General features: G+C 57.6%; 1 protein-coding gene and 1 long non-coding RNA gene across 2 annotated transcripts; one reads left to right on the top strand and one right to left on the bottom strand.

Annotated features, from left to right (window-relative positions):
• Positions 1-1,128: 1,128 nt before the first annotated feature.
• NARF (nuclear prelamin A recognition factor) lies at positions 1,129-20,673 on the bottom strand. The gene is made up of 11 exons (XM_059148413.1): positions 20,162-20,673; positions 18,456-18,536; positions 16,301-16,444; positions 13,343-13,475; positions 10,538-10,672; positions 8,227-8,345; positions 6,807-6,936; positions 5,710-5,773; positions 4,732-4,869; positions 4,122-4,279; positions 1,129-2,535 (listed from the first exon to the last, which is right to left on the bottom strand). Exons 1-11 carry the CDS (start codon positions 20,510-20,512, stop codon positions 2,294-2,296), a joined length of 1,695 nt encoding a protein of 564 aa, XP_059004396.1. The 5' UTR covers positions 20,513-20,673; the 3' UTR covers positions 1,129-2,293.
• LOC131816075 (uncharacterized) lies at positions 9,071-10,954 on the top strand. Its single transcript, XR_009347939.1, has 3 exons — positions 9,071-9,461; positions 9,781-10,012; positions 10,409-10,954. It is a non-coding gene; the product is annotated as an uncharacterized LOC131816075 (long non-coding RNA).
• Positions 20,674-24,562: the final 3,889 nt, after the last annotated feature.

Here is a 24,562-nt window from a genome sequence, read left to right on the forward strand (position 1 = left end):
CTCTGCCCAGAAAGGACAGCAAACGCTCTGCTTCCCTGAACGGAAGAGTGGAGGGTCACTTGCTTCAGACGAGCGCTCTGGTCGGCTGGGAACAAACCCGGCCCCTGTGCGGAAGGAGGTGAGCGTCAATACCAAGGTTGGGCCCAGGGCGGTGGCCAAGCGGCCTCAGGCCAGTGAGCTGCCTGCCTGGGCCGGGTTCCCTCAGCTGACCCATCTGACTAGGAATCAGTGGTCTCCTCAGTGCGGACAAGTGTCCTAGGCCTGCCACTCAGCTTCGGGCCAGCAGCTGAGGCCACAGAACAGCCTCACGTCCACAGCATCGCCGGAGAGCCTGCGACAAGCATGTCCTCACTCCACACCCTCGGCCGGCATCAGACTCAGGGGGCAATGGGGGTTCCGTTGCTCACTCGTGGAGCTGAGGAGGGGGACCGGGGTCTACACTGGTGGGAACTCGGCCGAGCTCGAAGGCCAGGTGGAAATGGAATTAAGCGTCTGGACCCCGATATGGTCCTGAGTAGGGCACTGGACAGCTCTGGAGGTCAGAGCTAGTCGCCGCGGTGACCGGCAGGGCGCAGAGCACGCCGGACACGCTCGCCGTCTGAGGGGACTTGTACCGCAGTCCTGACGACAGCAGGCCTGTGGCGTGGCCGCTGGGTGCGATGTGAACCTGGGCTTGCCCTGCCCTCCCCCTCACCTGGGACCCGGGGCTCACAGGCAGACACATGGAGGGCTTCCACCCAGCCCCGCCGTGGGGCTGCCCCTCTTCTCTGCACGGACGGCCGGGGTCAGGACGAAGGTGGCCATAAGCCAAGGTGAGAGGCAGAGGAGACCCAGCACCCCGCGGGGAAGGCCCCACTCTTCGGCCTGGGCTCTGGCCCCCGAGCGCTGCGTGCAGTGGGAAGGGGCTGCTTCCGAAGCGAGGGGAACCGACCGCGCACCTGGCTGGTGGCTTTCTAGGCCCCCTTGGAGACCGAGGACGACGGCTCTCCTGCTCCGGGCCAGGCACTGGCTGCAGAAGTGCAAGGCGACGGAGGGCGCGCGGCCTGTGCGACACCGGCGTCTCTCAGCGCGCAGCCCGGGCCCTGGCTGGAGGGAGCACCTGGTTCAGGGATTCTCCACACACAGACCCATCCTTCAGCTGTTTATTCCATCATCCGTGACCGCAGAGGATGAAGCCGGTCACGAGCAGAGAGAAAGAAATGTACAATCTCACGCCACACACAGCCCGGACAGGTACGCGCCACAGCACGACACACAACACGAGGAAACGGAGGGAAGTGGAGGCTTCAGGGCACGGAGGGGTCGACAGGAGCGTCGTCGCTCGGGTTCCCGATACCAGAGCCCTCTGCGGAGGTCTCGCGCTTCGGGGACGAGCCCGGACCTGGAGCGCGGGTGTCCGTGGTCCGGCCGCTGCCGGCCCCGCCTGTGGGGCCGCTCGTCCCCTTCCTTCTCTGCGGCCTGTCGTGGGCACAGCACGGGCTGCCCGAGCGCCCCTCAGGAAGCACAGGCTCGGGGGAGGCAGGACCGCAGCGGCATCAGGACGGACGGAGGGGAGCGCCCGTTGACCGCATGGCCTGGCCTACACGGCTAGCCCATCTCTGCCCCGTCTCCCTCCTCCATCCTCGCCAGGCCTCCCCCACCTCGCGGTGCGCTCCCCTTAACGGCCGAACGAGGGGGTGCGTGTCTGGGGCCTATGGCACCCGCAGCCACGGAGCCCCTGGGTTAGAGGTCTGGTCCCAGGAGGGGCTGCTGCCCGCCATCCTCTGGCACCAGGAAAGCACGTGGCTGCTGCCAGGAAAGCTGGAAATCCCGGCTTGTGTATCAGCTCCCAATTCCAAAAGGACGCAACTGACTCCCATTCTGGCAAAACCATTCAGGAGTAACGTGAAGTGGGTAAAAATAAGCCGAGTCGGGCAGACCCCACAGCGGCCTCCTCACACAGTCTCTCTGAGGCAGACGAGCCTGAGCTTCTAGGGTCTTAGTTCTTCACAGGACACTTTTTGGATTTCTTTTAAGCCTAAAAGATAGTGGTCTGTCTTCATTCTTGTTCTTTGGGATACTGTTCAGTCTTAAGAGAAAGAGATACGTACACTGGGGCAATCCTTCCCTCAGGTCAGAATACTCGAGTCGCGCGTCACAGAGAGAGCACCACGTCAAACACTGAGGGAACCACCAGCAAAGAGGGTAGAGAATTCTGAAAAACAAGGTAGCAACCGAGAAGCCGAGCCGTTTTCCTGCAGGGTCTCGGGCCTGCGCTCAGCCGCGCCTCCCTCCCCGGCAGCCAGCTCGACCTTTACCACTTGATGTCCCGGCTGCCCGCGGGGAGCCCTGCGCCCTGGTACATGGTGTGCAGGGCTTCCTGGACTCTGGGGGAGTCGGCCCCGTCCAGCCACTCCTGGTACAGCTCCTGCACGTGGGCGCTGGTCTCGGGAGGCCGCACGGGGATGTCCGCGTAGATGCCTTCCATCTGCCGCAGCAGCGCCTTGTCTGCCCGCCCGTCCTCGGTCTGGGCTTGGCCTCTGCCGCTCAGACAGCCTGAAAGACAAGCAGGGAGCTGATGCTATTCTTCCTGCCGCTTTGAAGGGGATGGTTCTGCAGCCGGAAAGAAACAACGGCGCCGTGGGGCCAGAGCCCAGACTGACTCTGGACGTGGGGCCCCGGAGGCCTCATGAGCCCCGGTCATGGGCTCACAGCCCCTTATGCTTCCTACTCTTAACGTACGTTATCCAGGAAACGTTTTTTACCTAAAAGTGAAGTAAGCGGTCAGCCTCTAGGACTGGCTGGTCGTGGATACCCATCGGGACTTGGAGAAGAGCAGGAAGACTGTGACCAGGGCAGCCACACCATGGGCGTCTCCGAGGGCTGCATGGCACCAGGGAGGGCGTGGGACCCTGCGAGCCTGCACGGGAGCCCATGCACCCGAGTGCCGCAGCCTGGAGAAAGAAAGGGCGCAACTCCCACGTCCTGGTGCTGGTTCCTCTCGGCTTATTCAAGGATGCCATGATTTACAGGGCTAAGTTCATGTAAAAGAATTTGGAGCAAACTGCCACCCTGGCCAAGCCCCTCTCTACTGGCCCTTGGCAGTACCCACCAGCTGTGCCTTTTTTTTTCTTTTAAAGATTTTATTATTTTTTAAAAACGGTTTTATTTATTTATTTGGGAAAGCACGAGCGAGGGGGAGTGGCACAGGCAGAGCGGGGGACGCAGGCTCCCCGCTGAGCAGAGACCCTCACTCGGGGCTCCATCCCAGGACTCTGGGATCCTGACCTCAGCCAAAGGCAGAGGCTTCCCTGACTGAGCGCCCCAGGCGCCCTCCACCAGCTACACTTTTGATCTTGAACCTCGAAGACGCTGAGCCATGGCAGGAGACGCTGCTCACCTTCCCAGGGAGCCCAGTCCTCTCCGCAGATCCCTGCGCCGGGCTCCGCCGCTGTCAGGGCACAGGTGAGTCTGCCCAGCCCCCACCCATGGCCCAGGGGAGTCAGACACCCCGCCCCGCACCCCCACGGGCCCAGCTCCCCCGCTGCCTCATCCTCACTGTGTCTGCTCCTCCGCAGCCCCACACGCCCTCCGAAGCGCTGGCAGGTTGTCGCCAGCGCCCTGGCCAGGCCTCCTCTCCTCAGGCAGGCTGGAAACCTGCGGGCCTCCCTGCTCAGTAGGGCGCAGGTGGTCCCACAGCCACCGGGAGGCCATGGGATCCTCTCCCTGGACACTGGTACCTATTCCACCAGCAAGTCCCTGGCCGTTGGCGTGGAACCCCGGCCCTGGTGCCTCCTGTCAGCCTCCATTTCCCATGTGGGCCTCCCTGACCTGCCTCTGTCCCTCAGGAAAGAACCTGCCTACCGGTGGGGCCATCTGAACCAAGATCAGGCTCTCATGAGCTGCCAGGAGCATCTCTTCTCTGGGACCATGTCCCCAGGGGTCTTCTGAGGGGGCACTTGTCTACTATGTGCTGAGGGATGCAGAGGGACCACCGGGTCAGAACCACCAGGGCAGCCTCCACAGTCCCACAGAGCTGTCAGAACGAGCAAGGCTTGGAGTAACCCAGGAGGGCCTGCTTCGTAAGGGGCTGTGGGGGGCCGTGGAAGGACGCTGGGGGCAGACCAGACCCCATGTCTTACCCCCGGCGCAGGCGAGCACCTCCACGAAGTGGTATGGGAACCTGCCCTTCTTCAGTTTCAGAACCACGTTCTGGATGTTCCGAAAGCCGTACGCAGCGGCGAAGCGCAACAGAACCTCCCCGTTCTTTTCAAGGGTGACCTCCTGGAAATCTTTGTTCCTGTAAGATGAACACAGCAGGTTTTTTTCCTAAAGGTTTTATTTTAATTGAGACACAGAGAGAGACAGTGAGAGAGAGCACAAGCACGGAGAAGGGGCAGAGGGAGAGGGAGAAGCAGACTCCCCGCTGAGCAGGAGGCTGGACCTGGGGTCAATCCCAGGACCCCGGGATCAGGGAGGCAGACGCTTAACCCACTGAGCAACCAGGCATCCCACCAAAATGGATTTTAATCTACAGCATCTTTCGCGTCCTTTGCGGCAGACAGTCGTTTTCCAATCTAAGTTTGAAATGTTAGCAAAATGAAAAATCTGAATAAAAACAGCACTTTGGTCTTGGCTATTCTAAACCCTGCCAGCCAGCCAGCCCCCGACCCCAACTCGCACACGTGCACACACACCACCCGCGTGCGCGCCCACTGGCTTGGGGCAGCGGTGCTGAGCGCACAGGCAGACCTCAGGGTGCGGTAGGTGACCTCCCCCACGTCCTCGTCGAACAGCTGCTTGGCCGCGTGTCTGAAGACGTGCGCCAGGTACCCGTCCGAGCTGGCCCCGTCATGGCGTCTCACCTCTTCCTCCTTCGGGCCTCCGAACCTGGCCAGGCAGACAGCGACACAAGCAGGAGTCAGACTTCCAGAGTCAGGTTCCCCGTGAAAAGAGAAACCTTTTACAGATATTGACATTCAGGCAAAAATCTCATGTTGCTGAGTTTTAACAACTAACACGAAGCATCCCCTGAGACCACTGTGGCTGAAGCAGCAGGCGAAGCCCCGCTCAGCGCGCGGGGCTGGTGGCTCCCCTCTCTGCCGCCCGGCATCCGTGTGTCCCCCCAAACTGCGGCACTCGGGCCAGAGTTGGGACTCTGTGCACACTCGCCCCAGTGGGGACATGCATGGGCTCTGGCCACAGGCTCTGTTGCCGTCACTTTTGTGCACCTCAAGGTGGCCTCTCACACGAGGGCGGCCACCGCTCAGCAGCCCGGGCTCGCCCCGCGCGGAGCCCGAGGCCTGCACATAAGGGAGCGCAGGCTGCAAGGTTCGGAACACCAGGACCACAGAACCCCGGCCCAGTGCTCTTAGCACGCAGAGACGTGGGGGAGCCGTTCTTCCCCAGAGGTGACCCACCCTTGGGCAGGTGCTGACACACAACACCAGGAACACACAGAATTCAGAGGTGGAGGGCGTGGACACCTAAATATCCCCACGGAAACCCAAATCGCCACACCCCAGTGGGTGGCACCGCACACCAGGGCCCCGCTGGTGTTCTGCTGGAGAGCTGTGAGGATGACCGAGGGTCATGGTGGGGGACGAGCCACGACACAGGAAGTGGCAATCCCAGGTCAGGCCCCCTCCCCCCATCGCTCTGCTGCCCATGGCCTCATCAGGAAGAAGGGAGGCCACCCACAAGGTGCCCCTCCCTGCAAAAGTCACTTACAGAGTGTCAACGGCAGCATCTTTCACTGCGTGGTCATTTTGTTCCATCATCTGAACGACCTCACCTACAGACAAAGAGGCGGCATAAGGCATGGCGGAAGGAGCCACACGGCCCACGCCAGCTGGACATCAGGCTTCCTGAGGAGCTGCTTCCAAGGTTATCTCTCCCACGGGAGCTTCCGTTAACGTGACCCTGGGCACGGTCACCCGCACAGAGGGTGGGAACCCATCTCTGGCACAGCATAACGCTAACGTGAAAAATTCTGGTAGAATTTAAGAGTCCAAGTCCTCCTTCTGCCCTTAAAACAAGGGATGCTTTTGCCAACAATCTCTCCGTATTTTTGTTTCTGAAGCAGAAAATGCCTGTGTAAAACCACCTGTGGACGGAGGACCAGGACACAGTGGCTGCATTTACGTGGAGGTCGGTGGTGTGCAAAGATGAACTAGAATCGGAACCACGTTCCCACTTCCCTTTACACCAGGGCCCCCAGAAACCCTTGCTACCCAGGGCAGTGGCGTCACACGCACATGCAGTGACTCAACACGAGACAGAACGGTAAAGCTGGCACTGTGCCCGAGCAAGGCTGGTGCGCGGTTCTCACGCAAACCCACTGGCTACCGGGGAAGCAGAGGCCCTCCTCAGGTCCTCATGCTGGAGTCTCAGGTTGGGGGACCCGCACCCAGGAGTCTCTGCCCCCGAGAGCTGGCTGCCCTGCCGACGTGGCACGGGGCTTGCGGATGTAAGCCACCCCCCAACGGCAGTGTCCCACTGAAGGGCTCTCAGGGATACCAGAGAATCACTTCTGCCCCAGCGCACAGAACCTGCTGCAGGCTCTCTGCCAAGCACAGTGTGTGGGGGCTGCTGGCAAGGTCACTGGAGCCCCACGGGCTCCCACTTGACACTAAATTAAAAAAAAGTCCCCGTGTTACCACGTGCAGGTCCAGTCGGTCGGCAGAGCCTCCGTCTCACATGGGATGCGAGGCTGCGGGAGCGCTGCTCCCCTACTTCCCTGCACTCAAACCCTCCGGAGTCCTGTCGGGACCTCAGAGGACGACCGGCCAGAGGCCCCAGGCGTACCCTGCCCGCCCACCCCTCACCTGAGGTTAACACGCAGTCAGCACCCCGGGAGCCGTGGGAAGCGGTGGGCAAGTCTTCTCGAAGGGCCTCTAGTTTCTTATCGTAGCAAGGAGCCACGATAACGTGGAAGATCTGGTCTGGAGACAGGTTCTGGGAAGAAGGGGCAAAGCCTGCTTGGGGCTGTGGGGAAATGAGGAGGCCAGCTGGGAGCTGGTGCCCCCACCCCTCCCCAGGGGTGCCCCCACGTGCTGAGGCCACTCTGGGTCCGGGCCGGCCTCCTGCAGACCGAGCTGTGACCCGCGCCTGCTTCCCGGCTACACCGGCCCCCCGCAGGGCCGCCTCGCTTTGGACGGGGCCGAGCCACCCAGAGCCCGGAAGGTCCGGCAGCCGGAGATGCCAGGGGAGAGCTGCCAAGAGCTGAACGCCCCTGCCCTAGACCTGTGCACATGCTGACTGAACGCCAAAAAGGGTAAGGCACTGTGGGACTGTCGCCTGGCTGGCCGACCCTCAAACTTCCCGGAAACTTCCCAAGGGACACCTATTCAGGATGCTTCTCTGTTGCCTGCAGCAGAGTCGGCAGCCACACCACGAGAGGGCAGTCGCTGAGTGACATCTGTGGCGAGGCCTCGGCGAACGGCCCCACACAGGCCCCAGCCTGAGGAGAGCACCCGTCTCTCAGCGGGCCCACAGGCCCGGTTACCCTCTAGGACTGGCAAACTCCCGGACTCCCCCAAACAGTGGGGACGGGGCAAGCACAAGGGAGAAGGTCGCACAGCTGCTTTTCCTGCACCCCAAGTGCACGAGGGTGTCAAAGGTGTGTGGCTTCTTAAAGCTCTGGGTCTGTGGGATCCCTTGCTCTGCTGTGTCTTGTTCTCCAGTGTCTCCAGGGCCAGACCTCACCGGTTCCCTGGAGAGATGTGTCATCTGAGGGGGACTGTGGGCACCCTGGCAGCTGGAGACCCGACCACAAAAGGGGGCCACATCACGGGCACCACTGGGGTATTGGGACCTCCGGGAGGAACCAGGCCTGGCCGCTGCCAGGGCTCCTGAGGTGGCCCTAGATCACAGGCAGGGGGTCGGAGTGGGGACCTGCAGTGGGGCGGCACAGTGCAGGGGCCAGCTAAACACAGGCGCCGCGCACTGGGGGGACGCGTGGCGGGTGAGGGCGTGGGAAGGCCTTCAGGAGCCTGCCTGGGAGTCTTCCCACCACGTGAAGGCAGAAGTGGCTAAAGGAGTCACGTGCCTACTCACTGTGGCCTGGGGGACAGGCCAGGCCCCCACACAGGGCCGCCTCCACGGCAGTCATCTCCGGGGCCCCCCACCACCAGGACAGACAGTGTTTCCACTCGATCTGAGGCCAAGACCACCTTCACTGTGCCTCCTGGGGACACCCACCATCTCCTAGCCCGCGTGCTGCCCTCTGGGAGGCGGTCGGCTTACCTGCCGTCTGGCGAAATAATCCTTCACCAGGGAGCCCATGATCTGCTGGGGAGACTTGGCGGTGCAGAGGTGTGGGGTAACGGGGTGGCCCAGCACCCGCTCGGCATATTGGACCCAGCCTGGGGAGAGAACGGGCCATCAGCTCCTCGCAGGGCCTCCTCCTCCTTCCGTGACACACGAGTTCTGAGCTCCTGGACCCTGTCACTTGGGGGAAAGCCAGACACCACTTCTTTTGACCTTCCAGGGAATTCGTGGCACCTTGGACCCCAGGGACCCCAGGTGCATATGCCCTAGACTGGAAGATGGCCCTGCCAGCCCCTGACCAGAGAGGATGCAGCGGAAGAAAGTGAAAACGGGTGCAGAAAACAAGTTTCACGGAGCAGCCATGCGGCATCGTCCCAGGGCACCCGGCCTCCCACTGTGCGGCCACAAAGCCTATCGCAAGTTACCAGCCAACAACTGCCCCCTCTTCAGGACAAGGACAGAATTTCACAGGCCCGGGTGAGGTCCAGAGAGCACACGGGGTCTCCGCCTAAGCACCTGGCCTGGTACTGAGTATCTCCTGAGCTGCCGAGGGCCGCTGTGGGCCGGGCTCCCCCTGCGGCGGTGCCGTCCGGGGAACGCGGGTCAAGAGAAGGCCTGCAGGACGTGGGGCTCGTGTCCTTCACCTCCTGGGCACAGCCCGGTGAGAGGCCGACCCTACGGACACGCAGGCCGGCCCTACGGACAGGCATCCCCACCACAGCACCACGGCGAGTGCAAAGCTGCTCATCGAACCGCGGGGACAGCCGGCCACCTCCCTCTGACCGCTGCCGGCCAGGAGCAGCAGCAGGCACGTCAGGCGACGCGGCAACCCTGTCTGAACAAACGCTGACCGCAGCCGCCAGCGGCACGCAGGCCTGAGCGTGCACAGGAAAATGTCCGCGATGACCACGGTCGTGTGCACAGGAAACGTCCGTGACGACCACCGAGCTCAGAGGGCAGCGGCCACTGCAGGGACTCTCCTTATCCCTTGCCTCTGAACGTTAAAAACAAAAAACTGCCGAGCAGGATGGAGCCTTTGGGGGCCCAAAGTCCCTCCCACTGCTCGGCAGGCCTGGAAGGCCCCGCCCACCCAGCCTCAGTGCCAGGCCGGCACCTGCAGACACGGCTCCCTGGCGGAGGGCACCTCGATGCTGCAGGGAAGCCGATGTGGGGCGGCCAGAGGCACCGGACATCACGCCAAACAGCGGGAGGTGAGGGCCGGGGCCCACGGAGGATGCACAGCCCGGGGGTGGCGAAGGACCGAGCAGGGACGGGGAGGAGGAATCCGGGTCCCAGAGCCCATGGTGCCCTGCATCTGAAACCAGACAGGTCAGCACTTTCCTGAGGAGACCTGTGATCGGAAACTTGTTACTCGACACTGGCCGGGGGCAGACACACCGGCCTGTGCCCTGGACAGCCCCTGCCAGCTCCCATGGAGTCAGGAGAACAGAGAAGCGGCTGCGGGCTTCACAGCAGCAGGGGAGGATGACAGCGCTCACATGCTACCTTGGTGCCGGCTCTTTCTTGCAGCACTGCAGACTCCCCCCTCCCCCGGGCCACCACTGACAGGCCGGGACAAGAGGGGACGTACTCGGAGAAGAGGCCTGGCATGAGGCGCCCAGCTCTGCAGAGGGACACCCCACAGGAGACACCGGTCAGTCTGTGGGCAGCAAGGGCACCCCAAGGCCGGGAGCCCTGCATGAGGAAGACACGCCCCGCGAGCCGGCACAGGACTGCCCACAGCCCTGATCCCATCTGCCAGGTCAGATCATCCGACCTTGACGTTGCTTTCATGTCCTTATGGTCATTGAGAAGCAAAAAGGGCAACACTGACTGTAGGCAAGGGTTAGTTTTGACCCGAATCTGACCTCATGTCCCTAAATTTGAGAGGTGATGTGAAGCTGAACCAGTTATAGTTCTGACACACTTGGGTATAAAGCAATCCCCAGGGAAAGTGCATCATCATTTAGGAAGAACATTCTAGAACCTCCAAACCTACACATAAACAGACTTAAAGGGCTCAAGACCCTGGATGCAGCAAGTATCAGGCCATATTGGGAGTGGGGGGTGGCTGGTGTGCACCAGGCAGGGGCTGAGTGAGGTGGGGGGCTCCGGAGTGGGCCTGCGGGGATCCCCACCAACTCTCCACTCCCTCCAGGTCTAGGATGCCCAGTGCCGGGGGCCCGTGACCTCTGACCTCACCCATCTGCACGCCTGCCCCCAAGGCAGACTCGTGAGAAATGGTGCCTCTGGCACAGGAGGTGCAGCCGCGGCCCTGGGTGCTCACCGGGACAGGCGGAGGTGAGCATGGGCAGCGCCGGCTCCTCCTCGCTGTGCTGCTGGTACCGGCGCACAAACTCCTTCTGACTCTCCAGGATGCTGAAGTCCGCGGCTACTGCTGTATCGAAGACATAGTGCACCCCTGCAGGAAAGAGGGGGCGCTCAGCTTCTCGTCACCTATCGGGGGACCGCGGCGAGTCTGCAGACTCCACAGCACCGAGCTCTGCGTCTCCCTCTTACCTCGTCTGTACCACAGACCGCATAAGCCCAGGACCGTGCCTCACCTTCTTCTTCAAACAACAAACAGGATCATTTTTCACAAGAAAATATGTATGTTTTCTCTCTGGCTTGCTCTTGTTCTCTCTAGATCTACACTGATGCAAAACCTCACAGTAGCCGTAACGGTAACGTGAGATTACACGGAACCCGCAGCACTCTCTTCTGGTCAGAGGTCAGATCTGTCTGATGATCTTTGATCTCTTTAAAATAAATAGAGTAGGGCACCTGGGTGGCTCAGTGGGTTAAGCCTCTGCCTTCGGCTGAGGTCATGATCTCAGGGTCCTGGGATCGAGCCCCGCATCGGGTGCTCTGCTCAGCAGGGAGCCTGCTTCCTCCTCTCTCTGCCTGCCTCTCCGCCTACTTGTGATCTCTGTCTGTCAAATGAATAAACAAAATCTTAAAAAAAAGAATAGAGTAAATTGGCAGCCCATCCCTTTCTGAATGCCATAATTTTTAGGCTGATTTGTAACTTGTTTTCTTTTTAAAGCTTTTAGCATTTTTTTTTAAAAGATTTTTATTTATTTATTTCACAGAGATCACAAGTAGGTAGAGAGGCAGGCAGAGAGAAAGGAAGGGAAGCAGGCTCCCCGCTGAGCAGAGAGCCCGATGCGGGACTCGATCCCTAGACCCTGAGATCATGACCTGAGCCGAAGGCCGAGGCTTAACCCACTGAGCTACCCAGGTGTCCCTAGTGTGTGTTTCTTACGAAAGATCTTATTTGAGAGTGCAAGCAAGGGGAGGGGGAGAGCCAGAGAGAGAGCCACAGTCTGGGCACAGATCTGATATGAAGCTCAACCCTACAACCCTGAGGTATGACCTGAGCCGAAATCAAGTGTTGGAGGCTTAAATGACTATGCCACCCAGGTGCCTCTTTTTAGCTATCTTTAAAATAAGTTTTCTTAATACTGGCACATAAGCCCGAGACAAAACATTGTACTTTTAATAATTATAGCACAGTGAATTAAATAACCTTAATATCTGCAGCTAGATAATTTTTCTTAAAAAAATTATAAAACATAAGGTAATGTTTTAAGATGACACTTAAATCAGGTTCATTGTGGATATGTTTTACTAATATCTAATGCCCCACTCTTTAAAAAATTGTCTCCCCAAATAGGGCCTTTCAGTATGAGGAGAGACAGTATCTAGGAACTCTGGTCTCCGGTAAAGCCAAGCCCACCTGAGCCTTCTCAGATCCCAAGCCTGAGGGAACGGCCCCACGGCCCTCGGCGCTGTGGCCCAGTCCGGCAGCAGGCAGTGCGTGCAGGAACCATGCAAAGTGCCCTAAGGACCAGGGGCTCATTCCAAGTGTCGCCTTATTTTCTTAGTAACCCTCCACGTGTTTAGGTCTTTAAAAGCCACTGCAGGGCGCCTTGGTGGCTCAGCTGGTTGAGCATCTGACACCTGGTTTCGGCTCAGGTCATGATCTTGGGGTATAGAGACTGAGCCCCGTGTCCGGCTCTGTGCTCAGAAGGGAGTCCGCTTCGGATTCCGTCTCCTTCTGCCCCTCCCCCAGCTGGCATGCTCGCACACACACTTTTTGTAAAATAAATAAATCAATCTTTTTTTTTTTTTTAAAAGATTTTATTTGTTTGACAAAGAGAGACACAGTGAGAGAGGGAACACAAGCAGGGGGAGTGGGAGAGGGAGAAGCAGGCTCCCCGCTGAGCAGGGAGCCCAATGCAGGACTCGATCCCAGAACCCTGGGATCATAACCTTAGCCGAAGGCAGATGCTTAACAACTGAGCCACCGAGGTGCCCCTAAATAAATCAATCTTAAACAAAAAACAAAAACAACAAAAAAAGAATCTGGGCGACGGGGTGGCTCCGTTGGTTAAGCGTCTGCCTTTGGCTCGGGTCATGACCCCAGGGTCCTGGGATGGAGCCCGTGCTGCTCCCTGCTCCGTGGGGGGTCTGCTTCTCCCACGGCCTCTCCCTTTCTCTCCCTATTTGTCGCTCGTGAATAAATGAATGAGATCTTTAAAAAAAAAAAAAAGCCACTGCAGAAAACCCAAAACTCATGTTGGCAAACGCCTCCAGTTCTCCTCTCCTGAGCCTGCCTGGTGGTCTTGTGCAGGACGACAGCCCAGGGTGGCAGATGCTGCACAGAGGGTGGGTGGGCGGGGGTTAGGGTTACAGCCCGTTCCCTCCCTGCTCTGCTCTCCGGAGAGCACCCCGGACAGCAGGATGCCGGTCATCTCGCCATGGTTAGGCTTGTCCCAGCCTTCTACGGGCCCTGGGGCTGAGACGACGCCACACGCCTTGGCAATCCCTGAACCCTCCGACGTGTCCCCGCCACCCCATCACCTGCTGCTCCTGGTGGGCCAGCCACAGACCTCACGCAACACCCACCCGCGCAGTAAGGGGGTGAGGGACGCCCGCCTCCTGCAGGTCGGAGGCAGGGTCCTCTTACGTTCCTCGAGATGCTGGCGGAGGTCCTGGTCTAAGCTGCGCCCCCGGGAGCTGAACGCTGGAGACAGAGGACAGCTGTCGGCTGGCCTCGTAGACTCACGACAGTATCAAGACATCTCACCAAGACTTTTGAGGAAGCCGCAGAGTCTTCTAGATGCATCCGTCACGCTGAGGCGGAATTTGGCGGCAAAATAAGGCAGAGACTGAGGACACACTGACACTACCAGCACTTTGTGCTGTGAGCGATCACATTTCTGCGGGAGACAGAGGAGAGAATGATACGGGTGCTGGGTACGCAGAGTGACGTAAGACACCATAATGAAGACTCCAGTCAAACAGAATGTAGTAAGTGTTCTATGAAACAGTGATAGAGGGGCGCCTGGGTGGCTCAGTGGGTTAAGCCGCTGCCTTCAGCTCAGGTCATGATCTCAGGGTCCCGGGATCGAGTCCCACATCGGGCTCTCTGCTCGGCAGGGAGCCTGCTTCCCTCTCTCTCTCTCTGCCTGCCTCTCCATCTACTTGTGATCTCTGTCTGTCAAATAAATACATAAAAAAAAAAAAAAAAAGAAACAGTGATAGAATACACACGCACTAGCAAATATAATTAAGGGAAAAAATTAGGATTAAGAAGTGTGACTTCCCTAGAGATTTCATCAATTTTTAAAAACAATATTCTATCGATAAATGTGAACACATGAACAAAAGTGGGTAATTCTAGAGGAAAAATAAATATTACCATATTGGCCCATAAATAACTGAAATGACCCAATAACAATTTAAAGATACACACACACCAACACATTTCAATTAGAACAAAATACATAGACACCGAAACAGTGTCCGGAGATCTGTCCCCAGGGACCTCAGTCCTGGTCAGTATGGCAAACTGTGGGGTATGGATGCATGTATGCATGTATTTTGTTTGTTTCTTTTTAAGGAGACAGAAAGAGACAGAGCAGGGCTGGGGCAGAGGGCGACAGAGAGAAACTTAAGTAGGCTCCACGTTCACCACAGAGCCTGACACAGGGCTTGATCTCATGACCCCAAGATCATAACCAAAGCTGAAACCAAGAGTCAGACACTTAACTGACGGAGCCACCCAGGATCCCCAAACTGCAGGATATTTTTAAGGAGTGGATCATTCTCACCTTCTATAAACTGTTCTAAAAAATACTGTACTGGGGGGGGCACCTGGGTGGCTCAGTGGGTTAAGCCTCTGCCTTCGGCTCAGGGCATGATCCCAGGGTCCTGGGATCGAGCCCCGGAGCCCCGCATTGGGCTCTCTGCTGGGCAGGGAGCCTGCTTCCTCCTCTCTCTCTGCCTGCCTCTCTGCCTACTTGTGATCTCTGTCTGTCCAATAAATAAATATAATCTTTAAAAAAAAATACTGTGTGGGGCGCCTGGGGGGCTCAGTGAGTGAAGCATCTGCCTTCAGCTTGGGTCATGATCCTGGGGTCCTGGGATGGAGCCCCGCGTCGGGCTCTCTGCTCAGCGGGGAGCCCACGTCTCCCTCTGCCTGCTGCTTCCCCTGCCTGTGCTCATTCTCTGACAAAAAAATAAATACAACCTTTTAAAAAAATTAGTGTGTAAACATGAAACAACAAGGCCATCAACACCCTGAGTCAAAACTGACAGTGGCCGCTCAGGAACTCCTGAGAAAAACACGAACAATTCATCAGCAACACAGGGGCCGTGACGCAGGTGAGGACGCCGGCGTCAGGTCTCCCACGTGACCCTGTAACCTGGCGTTCGGGGCACACACGGGATTACCAGGACAGGGCTGCGTGGGTCAGACGCTGTCAGCAAGTCACGCTTCTGAACGCAGCCCAGCAGAGTGAGGAGGCAGGGGCCGGGGGCATCGTGAGTCTCCGCTGCTAACGGAAGGGGGAGGGCAGAGGGTCGTCTGTCCCCAGCTCCAGGAGCCAGACTCGGTGCTTCCAACCCTTCCACCTGATGCCCTGCCCAGGTCTCCAGGCCTCACGCTGTTGTCACTCAAACGTCCCCTCTCTGAGGGAGCTGCTCTGTGGCCAGCGGGGGAGCAGACAGCACCCAGGCCCGCGGCAGCGGAGAAAGGGCAAGCGCGGCGCCCCGACGGCCGCGGGAGCAGCTCGCCCCGCCCGGGAACCTCCCCTCCGTCCAGTTTCGCGAAATCACCGTCTCCTCCTCCTCCATGTCGGCGTCTGCAGCGGCAGTGCCGGCTGGCACGCACATCGACCGCAAGTTTCTATAAACATCTACTTAACAGTAAAACTTCCCACTGAAGCCTGAATCGAGCTGTTGCCACGGGGAGGAGCTAAGCTGCACCACAAATGAGCCGAGTCTGTTCAGTGCAGTAGCAGAGCAAAAGCCACTCTGTTCAGAGAAGGACAAGCAAGAGCAGGTGGGGACTGCCGCTCACTCGGGGGCCTCCCGGGGAACCTGACCACCAGGAAGGGAACAGACACACTACACTGCTGACGACAGGAAGACCAATATTTCTCTCTGAAACCGTGACCTAAAAATGCTGGATGACGTCCCAGGAGCACGCCACAGGGGTAGCGGCAGACACGCACGACACCGCCGTGCTCTGTCCTCTGTGCCGCGGTGCCCACGTGCAGCCCACACCGCTCACGGGCTCTGCCTGGCCCTGACACACTGGCTGTTACCGAGACGGGGGGGGGGGGGTTCCCAGGGGCACCTGCGCTGCTGCAGGCAGGCCCGGCTGTGACCCGGCTTCCTGAGAGCGGCCGGGAGCGAGGGGTAAACCCAGGTATGCTTCAGCCCCTCTGGCTCACCTGCCCTTCCTTTCACCTGTCCGAAGCTGAGTGACACAGGACAGCGGAGGACCCACGGCCTTGCTCCAGCCTGAAAAGACCGTCCGACCGGAACCTTGCCTTTAGGAACAGACTAGGGACCTTGCCTCATATCACGTTAGTGAGGGAACATGACCCTGGGCAGGGGCTTTGGAGAGACTGGACTCCAGCAAGGGATATGGGGCCAGGGCCAAGACGCGTGCCCGGTGCCCCAGCAGAGGCTTCCATGCCTCACCACCACCTCCCGCCCCCAGACCACAGAACCAGTAAGTGCCCAGGAACCCTACCTTATTAAGGTTCAGAACTCGAAAGAAGTCCTTGGCATTCTGCTGGGAGACCCGGGCTCCTTCCTCCGCTGTCACACAGCTGTCGCACGCCAGGCAGTCACTCAGAAAGATCTTGGCATCGGCCAGTTTATGGAATTCTCCCTTCTATGAAACAAGGGTGTTCTGGTCTGAGTCTTCAACAAAGACCAAAACATGTGCTTCTCTGGGGACAATGACAGCATGAGACCAACACGAACACAGACACGGATCATCCTGGACAACAGAGAGCCAGGCCTGGAGCTCCGGGCGCCGCGGGGGATAGAATAGGCCACAGTGAGATCAAGGAGTCACCCAGATGACAATCCAGGGTGAGAACAGGACAGCACTGTCACATGGCTGGAAGAAATCCACATTCCTGTGTCTCAGGAGCTGGCCCGGTGCCTCCGTCCCTCCGTCCCCTTCTGGGTTGCCCCCGGGGATTCCGCTCTTGGCCTACTCTGTACTCCCCGCTGAGCTCATCAAGGCCCACAGCTCGCCAAGGAAGTCGGCAGCCTGGCTTCCCGAGGTCTGAATGGTGCCCAGGAGTTTCCAACAAGCTCCCGGGTGGGCCAGAGCAGCCACAGCAAGGGTCTGGAGCACGTGGCCCGGCACACAGACACTGCTGCGCTGCACGGAGAATCCTGGCCCTCCAGGGACCCATGCGCGCTCTCCGCGCTGCTCCCGGTGGGACTCCCTCCACGCCTGGTGCGCTACGCACCGCACGCTCTCCTTCCTGCAAGCTCTCGGGGCTGGGTCCGGTCCCTTCCCACTGACCTGTTCCTTCCACTTCCTCTGGTCTCCTAAACATGTGTATCCCGGGGAAGACTGTCCATTGTCCCTTCTCGGCCACCAGCCTCGGCAGAGCAGTGCCAGCTCCGGCAAGCCCGACACTTCCCCCATCTTCACCTCCGGTGGAGCCCTCTCCTTTCCCAAGCCCCGTAGAGCTCCGTGCCCTTGGACCGCAAACTGCACGCGGCTTCCCGGGCCACACCCGCTCTCCTGCCTTCAGCACTGGCGCGGCCTGCCTGGGCTCCCACCGCCCGGTCTGCCAGGTTCTTTCCTTCATTTTCCCCTGCGCTAGCTGCCTTAAGCCACCTGCCCCCACCCATGAGCTGTCTCCTGCCCCAGACCACTCTGTCCACACCTCCCCCCGCCTGGGGAGTGCACCCGCCTGAGCTGCTACTGGGGTGCCGCCCACCACGCTGGCAGGACGCCTGCTGAGGCTGTGTGCATATCTTATCTCTGCATTACCACAGCCCTGACAGGGAAGGGACCCAAGTCCCCAGGTTACTGATAAGGAAACCCGGGCTCCCGGGCTCCCGGGGTTAGAGGTCTGTCCGAGGTGATGTGGCCAGAGGGCAGCTGTGGGAGGCGCCAGGCGCTCCCTGCTACTTCTGCCTCTGCGCCCCGGGTGCCCATTTCATCTGCTGCTTGCCAAGCCCTAAGCTGCCAGAGCAGAGCAGAGCTGGTATACGAGGAACGAGATCAGCTCCGCCAGGTCAGACCTTGTGTTGGCATCAAGAGACTCAAGCGAAACCTGCTGCTGTTTCTCCCACGCTGCCAGCTCTCCACGAGTGAAGTCAGGACCAGTCCTTTCCAAGGGAAGAGTGACCTCTCCTACCCAATAAACTTAAGCCATCGCTGCTAGCTAAGAAGGATTTAAACCCTCAAGAATGGAGTTAGGGACGAAACCACTGGAAAAATAAACTTACAGGATCGCGAGATTTGAATTCTTTTATAAATTACCTACCCAAACTCCCATTTTACAGAGTGAAATTTTTCTTTTAAGAAATTGGAGATTTAAATATTATGCCACTATTTCCAGTCAGTGACGGAAGATGCTATTTTCCTTTGTTTTTCACTCAGTCGGCTTCGGCTGGGTGTACATATTCTGAGAACTCTTGCTCTTGGCACTTCTGTCTAGAAGGTCACGTGCCTTGGAATGACCAACCCAGGGCCTCGTTAGTTCTTGGACGGGAGGAATGACCGCCCCACATGCCCGCAGCCCCTGCAGGGGCACCACTTCAGCATGTTTTGTCTTAGAGCAGTGGTGTGCCAGGGACAGGAGCCCTCCGAGAAGAGAAAAACAGCCCCGGCCATTTACTCCAGGCTAACGCGAAACTGAGAAATTACTTGCCTCTCCGCTCTCCTGGGCCAGACTCGGTCCTTCAACTGACGCATTCTCTTGGTCCTCGGTTTTTGTTTTCTTACTACATTCCTTGAAAAAGCAAAGGAACATAGAAGAATACTTTTAATTTGACTCTCAGTTTAGAAAGATGTGTGTACACTCTGATCCATTAGCCTCATATGTAGAAATCTTTTCTATAAAAATAAAAGCACCTGGACTTGTGCACACACATGCATGCCCTCCCCTATCTGTGTCCTTGCGGTAACTGAAAACTAGAAGCAACGTGGCCTTCCACCGCCAGGTTAATAACACCGACAGCCTGGACACCTGCTACATTCAGATTACGTTGAACTAGAATTGTGAGTAATGCTCTGGAAATGGATCTCCGTATAGTGTTAAGTTTAAAAAAAAAAAAAAAGGGAAAGTGATAAAATATTTATATGATCTAATTTTTGGAAAAACAAACCAAAAAACCCGATTCCCACAGTGAACGGCTCTCTACGCCGTTACAGCCTAGAAGCAAGCGTGGAAGGCTACCACGGTCCCTAGGGTTACCCAGGTGGAGAGGAGGACCAGCCCTGCCCTCCCTACGTTCCTGTTTTCTTACTGTAATTATGTAAGTTGTATAAAAACTCTTTAAGAACATGTTTTGGGGGCGCCTGGGTGGCTCAGGAGTTAAGCATCTGCCTTCCACTCAGGTCATGATCCTGGTTCTGGGATCGAGCCAGGGAGCCATCGGGCTCCCTGCTCGGCGGGAAGCCTGCTTCTCCCTCTCCCTCTGCTGTGTTCCCTCTCTCGCTGTATCTCTCTCTCTGTCAAATAAGTAAATAAATAAACATCTTTAAAAACAGGTGAGCACACAGAAAACATGTTTTGGTCATCGTTTCAATCATCCACATCAAGAACGGTGCCCGCTAGGATTGCCCTGAGTGGTGACAGAGGTCAGTTTGTTTTTCTGAGTGGGGTTTTTTGGTTTTTGCTTTTTGGCGGGGGGCCTTCAAACATATCTTGAAACGACAGACAAGTGCCAGAGAACAGGAAAGACTGAGCGTGAGCCCAAATGTCAGGTGACTACAGGCACCTGGAAGTGTAACCTGAGGCGCAGGAGCGCCGGGCATCTGGCAGGTGCAGCGGCCGCCGCTTACCGGCTGCCCTCCACCCGGTATACCCGAACCAGCTGTCACACAGGAGGCGAGTCGGCCGGAGGATGCACAGGCGCCGGGAGCGGCACATCCTGGAGACCGGCGATGGCGGCCGGGGGGCCACGGGGCCAGGGAACCCGGGACCGCGCCGCAGCTGGGACCCGACGCCAGCACGGGGCACCAGGTCTCCCGGAGGCCGGTGACCGCAGGCGGCTCCGACCCCGACCTGACCCGCTGATCTCGAACAGCCCCGACCCCGGCCGGACCAACCTCCTGACCCCTAGCAGCCCCGGCTGGAACGACCCCCGACCCTCTGACTCCGAGGAGCCCCGACCCCGGCGGGACTGACGCCCCGACCCGGAGCAGCCCCGACCCCGGCGGGACTGACCCCCCGACCCGGAGCAGCCCCGACCCCGGCGGGACTGACCCCCCGACCCGGAGCAGCCCCGACCCCGGCGGGACTGACCCCCCGACCCGGAGCAGCCCCGACCCCGGCCCGACCGAGGTCCGACCCCGGCCCGACGATGTCCCGCCCCGGCCCGACGACGCCCCGCCCCGAGCGCGCGGGCCCACCTTCCGCGTGCAGTGCTCACACTTCATCTGGAGCGGGGCAGGCCGGGCCCAGGACTCGGCCTCAGAGCAGCACCCGGAGACTCGGTCACAGACGCCCGGCGCCCGCCGCCCTTTGTTGAAGTCACCCCCGGTGCCGCCCCACCCCCGGAGGCTCCGATCGACCAATGAGAACGCCGGGAGGGGGCGGGCCACAACTCCAAGCCAGTAGGAGCGCAGAGAGGGCGGTGCGGCTCCGCCCACATATCTCCGTCTGGGCCAATGACAACCCGAGGAAGGGGCGGTCCGGGCCGTGAAGCCAATCGGAGCGCGGGGGCGGAGAGCGGCGGTCGGCCGGGCGGCCCCGCGGGTCATCTCGCCCTTTTCCGCGGCTCGCGGGTCGGGGGCGGCCCGGAGCGGACAAGCAGACCTTCCCCAGGAGGCGGACAGGCAGACCCTCTGTAGGACTTATCCTGGGGCGCCTGGTTTGTCAGTTGGACCTGGAGACAGGCTTCGCCAGGCCACCGCCATTGCCGCCCGGAGGCGCGTCACGTAGGCCGGCCGGTCGGCAGTGCGCACGCGCGGGTGCGCACCACGTGGCGGCGGGGGCGCGCGGGAAGCTGGGTGTGAAGTCGAGTCCGCCCGCGGTCCCGGCACGTGCGGGGACGGTCCGGCGCCGGCTTTGCGGGAACGCGCAGTTGTTTCTGCGGGGCTCGGGCGAAGCTGGTAACTCCTGGTCGTGAAAGCCGACGTGCTACGACATGCGTGTTGTCGGCTCTTGGCGGGATGGTCGGAGCGGGAAGCCTGCCGGGGGCAGCCCGGGGCCCCGAGGAGTCCGGTGGTCTCCGGCCGTCGCACCAGCACGCTGGGCTTCTTCGGAGGCAGCGGGGAGCTGCCGTCCGGACCGAGCCGGCTGCCCCGCGGGGAGCAGCCCACGTCCGCGGAGGACACGGGGGCGCGGGAGGGGCAGCTGCAGACTGGACGGTGGCTTCGCCAGCCCCGAGCTGTGACTGCGGCTGGGGGGCGGCAGTGGCCACTGCGAGGTTCCGGCTGGTCCGCAGCTGAGCGCAGCTTCCCCTGCCCGCCCCAACCCCACCCAAAGGACGCTCTCTTGATTCCGTTTTAATTTATGGAGGTTCCGACAGGTAAACCCGCGGGGTCTGCATTGGCCTCCGGCCTAACCCCTGCCTTACTCAGGTCTGTGTCAGCGCCATTCCCTCCATTTTCAGCGGGAATAAGAGGGTAATTTTAGGTTGTCATTTGTGTGTATTTCTCCTTACTGGTTTTTGTGGTTTTTTTTTTTTTTTAAGATTTTGTTTATTTATTTGACAGAGATCACAAGTAGGCAGAGAGGCAGGCAGAGAGAGAGGAGGAAGCAGGCCCCCTGCTGAGCAAAGAACCCGATGCGGGGCTCGATCCCAGGACCCTGAGACCATGACCTGAGCCGAATGCAGAGGCTTAACCCACTGAGCCACCCAAGCGCCCCTTCCTTGTTACTGTTTTAAAAACATTTTCACGATACCATTACCACATGTGAAAACAAGTTACAACTAAGTAATTTCTTCAAATATGTATTTAGTGTCCAGGTTGCCCTAATCTCTCCTTAAAACAAAACAAAACAAAACAAAAAACAACTTTGTCAGAGAGAGAGTGAGCACAGCAGGCAGGAGAGGGAGAAAGCAGGCTCGCCGCAGAGCAGGGGGCCCAACGCAGGGCTCCACCCCTGGATCCTGGGATCATGACCTGAGCTGAAGGCAGATACTTAACCAATTGAACCACCCAGGCGCCCAAGGAATACTTTCATAATGAGAAACTCCTCTCATTCACTATTTGATTACTCTGTTGTAAATTTTATAAAGACAAGGTGAATCCATAAGTTTAAAAAAAAATCCAAATTCCTTTCTCAGCATCCTCCGAAAGTGAACAAAGAATTAAAAAAAATATATCCTTATGAATTATGGATTTTGGGAGCTCCTGGGTGGCTCAGTTGGTTGAGCATCGTAGCTCAGGTCTTGATCTCAGGGTTGTGAGTTCGAACCCCATGTTGGGCTTCACATTGGGCATGGAGATTACTTTAAAAAAAAAAAAAGAGTTATGGATTTAAATGGTTGGAGATTTTCAGTTCATTTGAATTATTCTTATTGATACTCAAATCCCGTTTTTCTTTTTTTGCTAATAGAATTTCTTTAGCTAGACTCTAAAATTTTTTGAGAAGATACTCAAATGTTAGCAGTCTTTTTGCTTTTTGATACATTTGCTTGTACATTTCCTGCTTTAGACTTGAAATCAGTCCTCTCACCAAAAAGCCTGGTTCCTTTAGTAGGAATTGGTATTTAAAAACCACAGAACGGATGCTAGAATTGCTCATTGCTACTGCACTGGTCATTGTTTCTAGGACTTTTCAGTGGACAGCATGAGGAAACTTTTTAAAGCAAAGTGCATTATGAACTCACGCTAGTCCTTCTGATTCAAATCTAGGTATACAGGATGCTGAATAATTGCCCTTACTGACCTCACATCCATCACTCCTATCTGAAATGCCTGGTTCCCAGCAGTACCGACCTAACACACTCATCTGCATGATCTCACATTACATACATTAAAAAGTCTCAGACTAACAATGCTAACTCACTCTACTATCCAGAATAAAACCACCACATTTTACATATTCTATTTCAATATATATTTGCATCCTGTACAACCCCTTCTTAAATGACAGTACCTCATGCATGTTTCTCCATCTTGCTTTTATGGTTCAACAGTACATGCTGGAGAGCATGCCCTCGCAGTATATAGAGATAGTCCTTCCCTCGTGGGGTCCAATCAGGAGAGAGGAAGCACACAATAATTTGGAATAGAGTTTAATATAAAGAATCACTAACAATAACTGGGGATTGGTGTGAGGGATTGGCTAGTAAAAAGAGAATGCAAGAATAGTAAGAAACAAGGAGTAACCACAGCCCCCCCAATCAGGGCTATGACGTTGGAGCCCACTCTGTGCCCCAGGATGAGATCTGGACTGTTGGAGGAGGCCGCCTTTGGCTCACCTGGTGGCAGAGAAGTCAGATGTCGCACTGACGGAACTTGCTGGAAATCTAATCCAGAAGGTGCTGGGGAAAGGTGTTTTTTTTTTTTTTTTTTTTTTTTTTTTCTCCACACAAGGGATCTCACTAGAGGTACTTTTCTACAACACCACTCAAGGGGGTTGTAAGGAGAAGCTGGTGGATACTGGTTATGCTGGCCAGTGTGCACGGTAAGGGCCGGGCGCCGCAGAAGCCCTGGGAGCTGCAGGAGCCAGAAGCCGAGGATCCTCCTCCCGCAGTGTCTCTCCAGCACCCTCTACTGACAAAGTTCAGCATCACGCCAGAGAGCGCACAAAAAATAGAGGGCTCAGATCCATTTTCAGGGATCGCGCAATGAAGTTCGAATTTAGAGCTGAGATAGAATGCACTGATAATTGGCACAACATACAATTTTATTCACTCAGTCCCCTGTTTATGGATATTGTATTTCCAGTCTTGCTATTACCAATATTTAGCAGGATTCTGACCAAATTAACTGTCACTTGTTCGCGCACTTAACCTTTGTAAAAGTCCAGTGCAGTCTTCAATTTTAAATGGCTTATGATCCAGTAGAAAAGGTGAAATTATGCAAATACATGTAATGCAAAGTAGAATTTCCTGGGTATCCTCTCAGTTCTACCTAAATTCTGAGGCTTGAGGCAAGCAGGAAGGACTTAAAGAAGGTATTAACAATTCAAATAAACCTTCAAGATCGTGTAGGGGAAGTGCGTTTCAAGAAGCTAGAATGCGAGCTGAGGGGTCCGTCTGAGGAGCCTGCTGTGTTCAGACACAGTGTAGATTTGCTGCAGCTAGAGCAGATGGGCTCAAAGTGTGGTTCCTTGGCCAGCAGTATGACCACCATCTAAATTTTAAACCCCACGCACCACTGGGAACAGGTGCCAGCATTCTGTTTCAAAAACCCGCCAGGTAAGGGGCGCCTGGGTGGCTCAGTGGGTTAAAGCCTCTGCCTTCGGCTGGGGTCATGATCCCAGGGTCCTGGGACCGAGCCCCGCATCGGGCTCCCTGCTCCGCGGGGACCCTGCTCCCCCCACCACGCCCCGCCTGCCTCTCTGCCTACTTGTGATCTCTGCCGAATAAATAAATAAATCTTTTAAAAACAAAACAAAATTTAAAACCCCCCAAACCTGCCTGGCGATTCTGATGCCGGTCAGGTTTGGAGCCACAGGCAGAGGGTATCTGAGGCCGACTGATGAAGTATGGCTTTTGGTCGTGCGCTGCTCTCGGGCGGTCTTCTGGGGCTCTGCACACCGACCCACGGACAGCGCGCGCGGCTGTACCGATGCACGTTCTACAGCTGGAGTAAGTACGGAGAGAGCAAAACCGAAGAGCAGCCCTCCTGCGT

This window comes from Mustela lutreola, chromosome 15, assembly GCF_030435805.1.
Source record: "Mustela lutreola isolate mMusLut2 chromosome 15, mMusLut2.pri, whole genome shotgun sequence".
Taxonomy (NCBI): Eukaryota; Metazoa; Chordata; class Mammalia; order Carnivora; family Mustelidae; genus Mustela; species Mustela lutreola.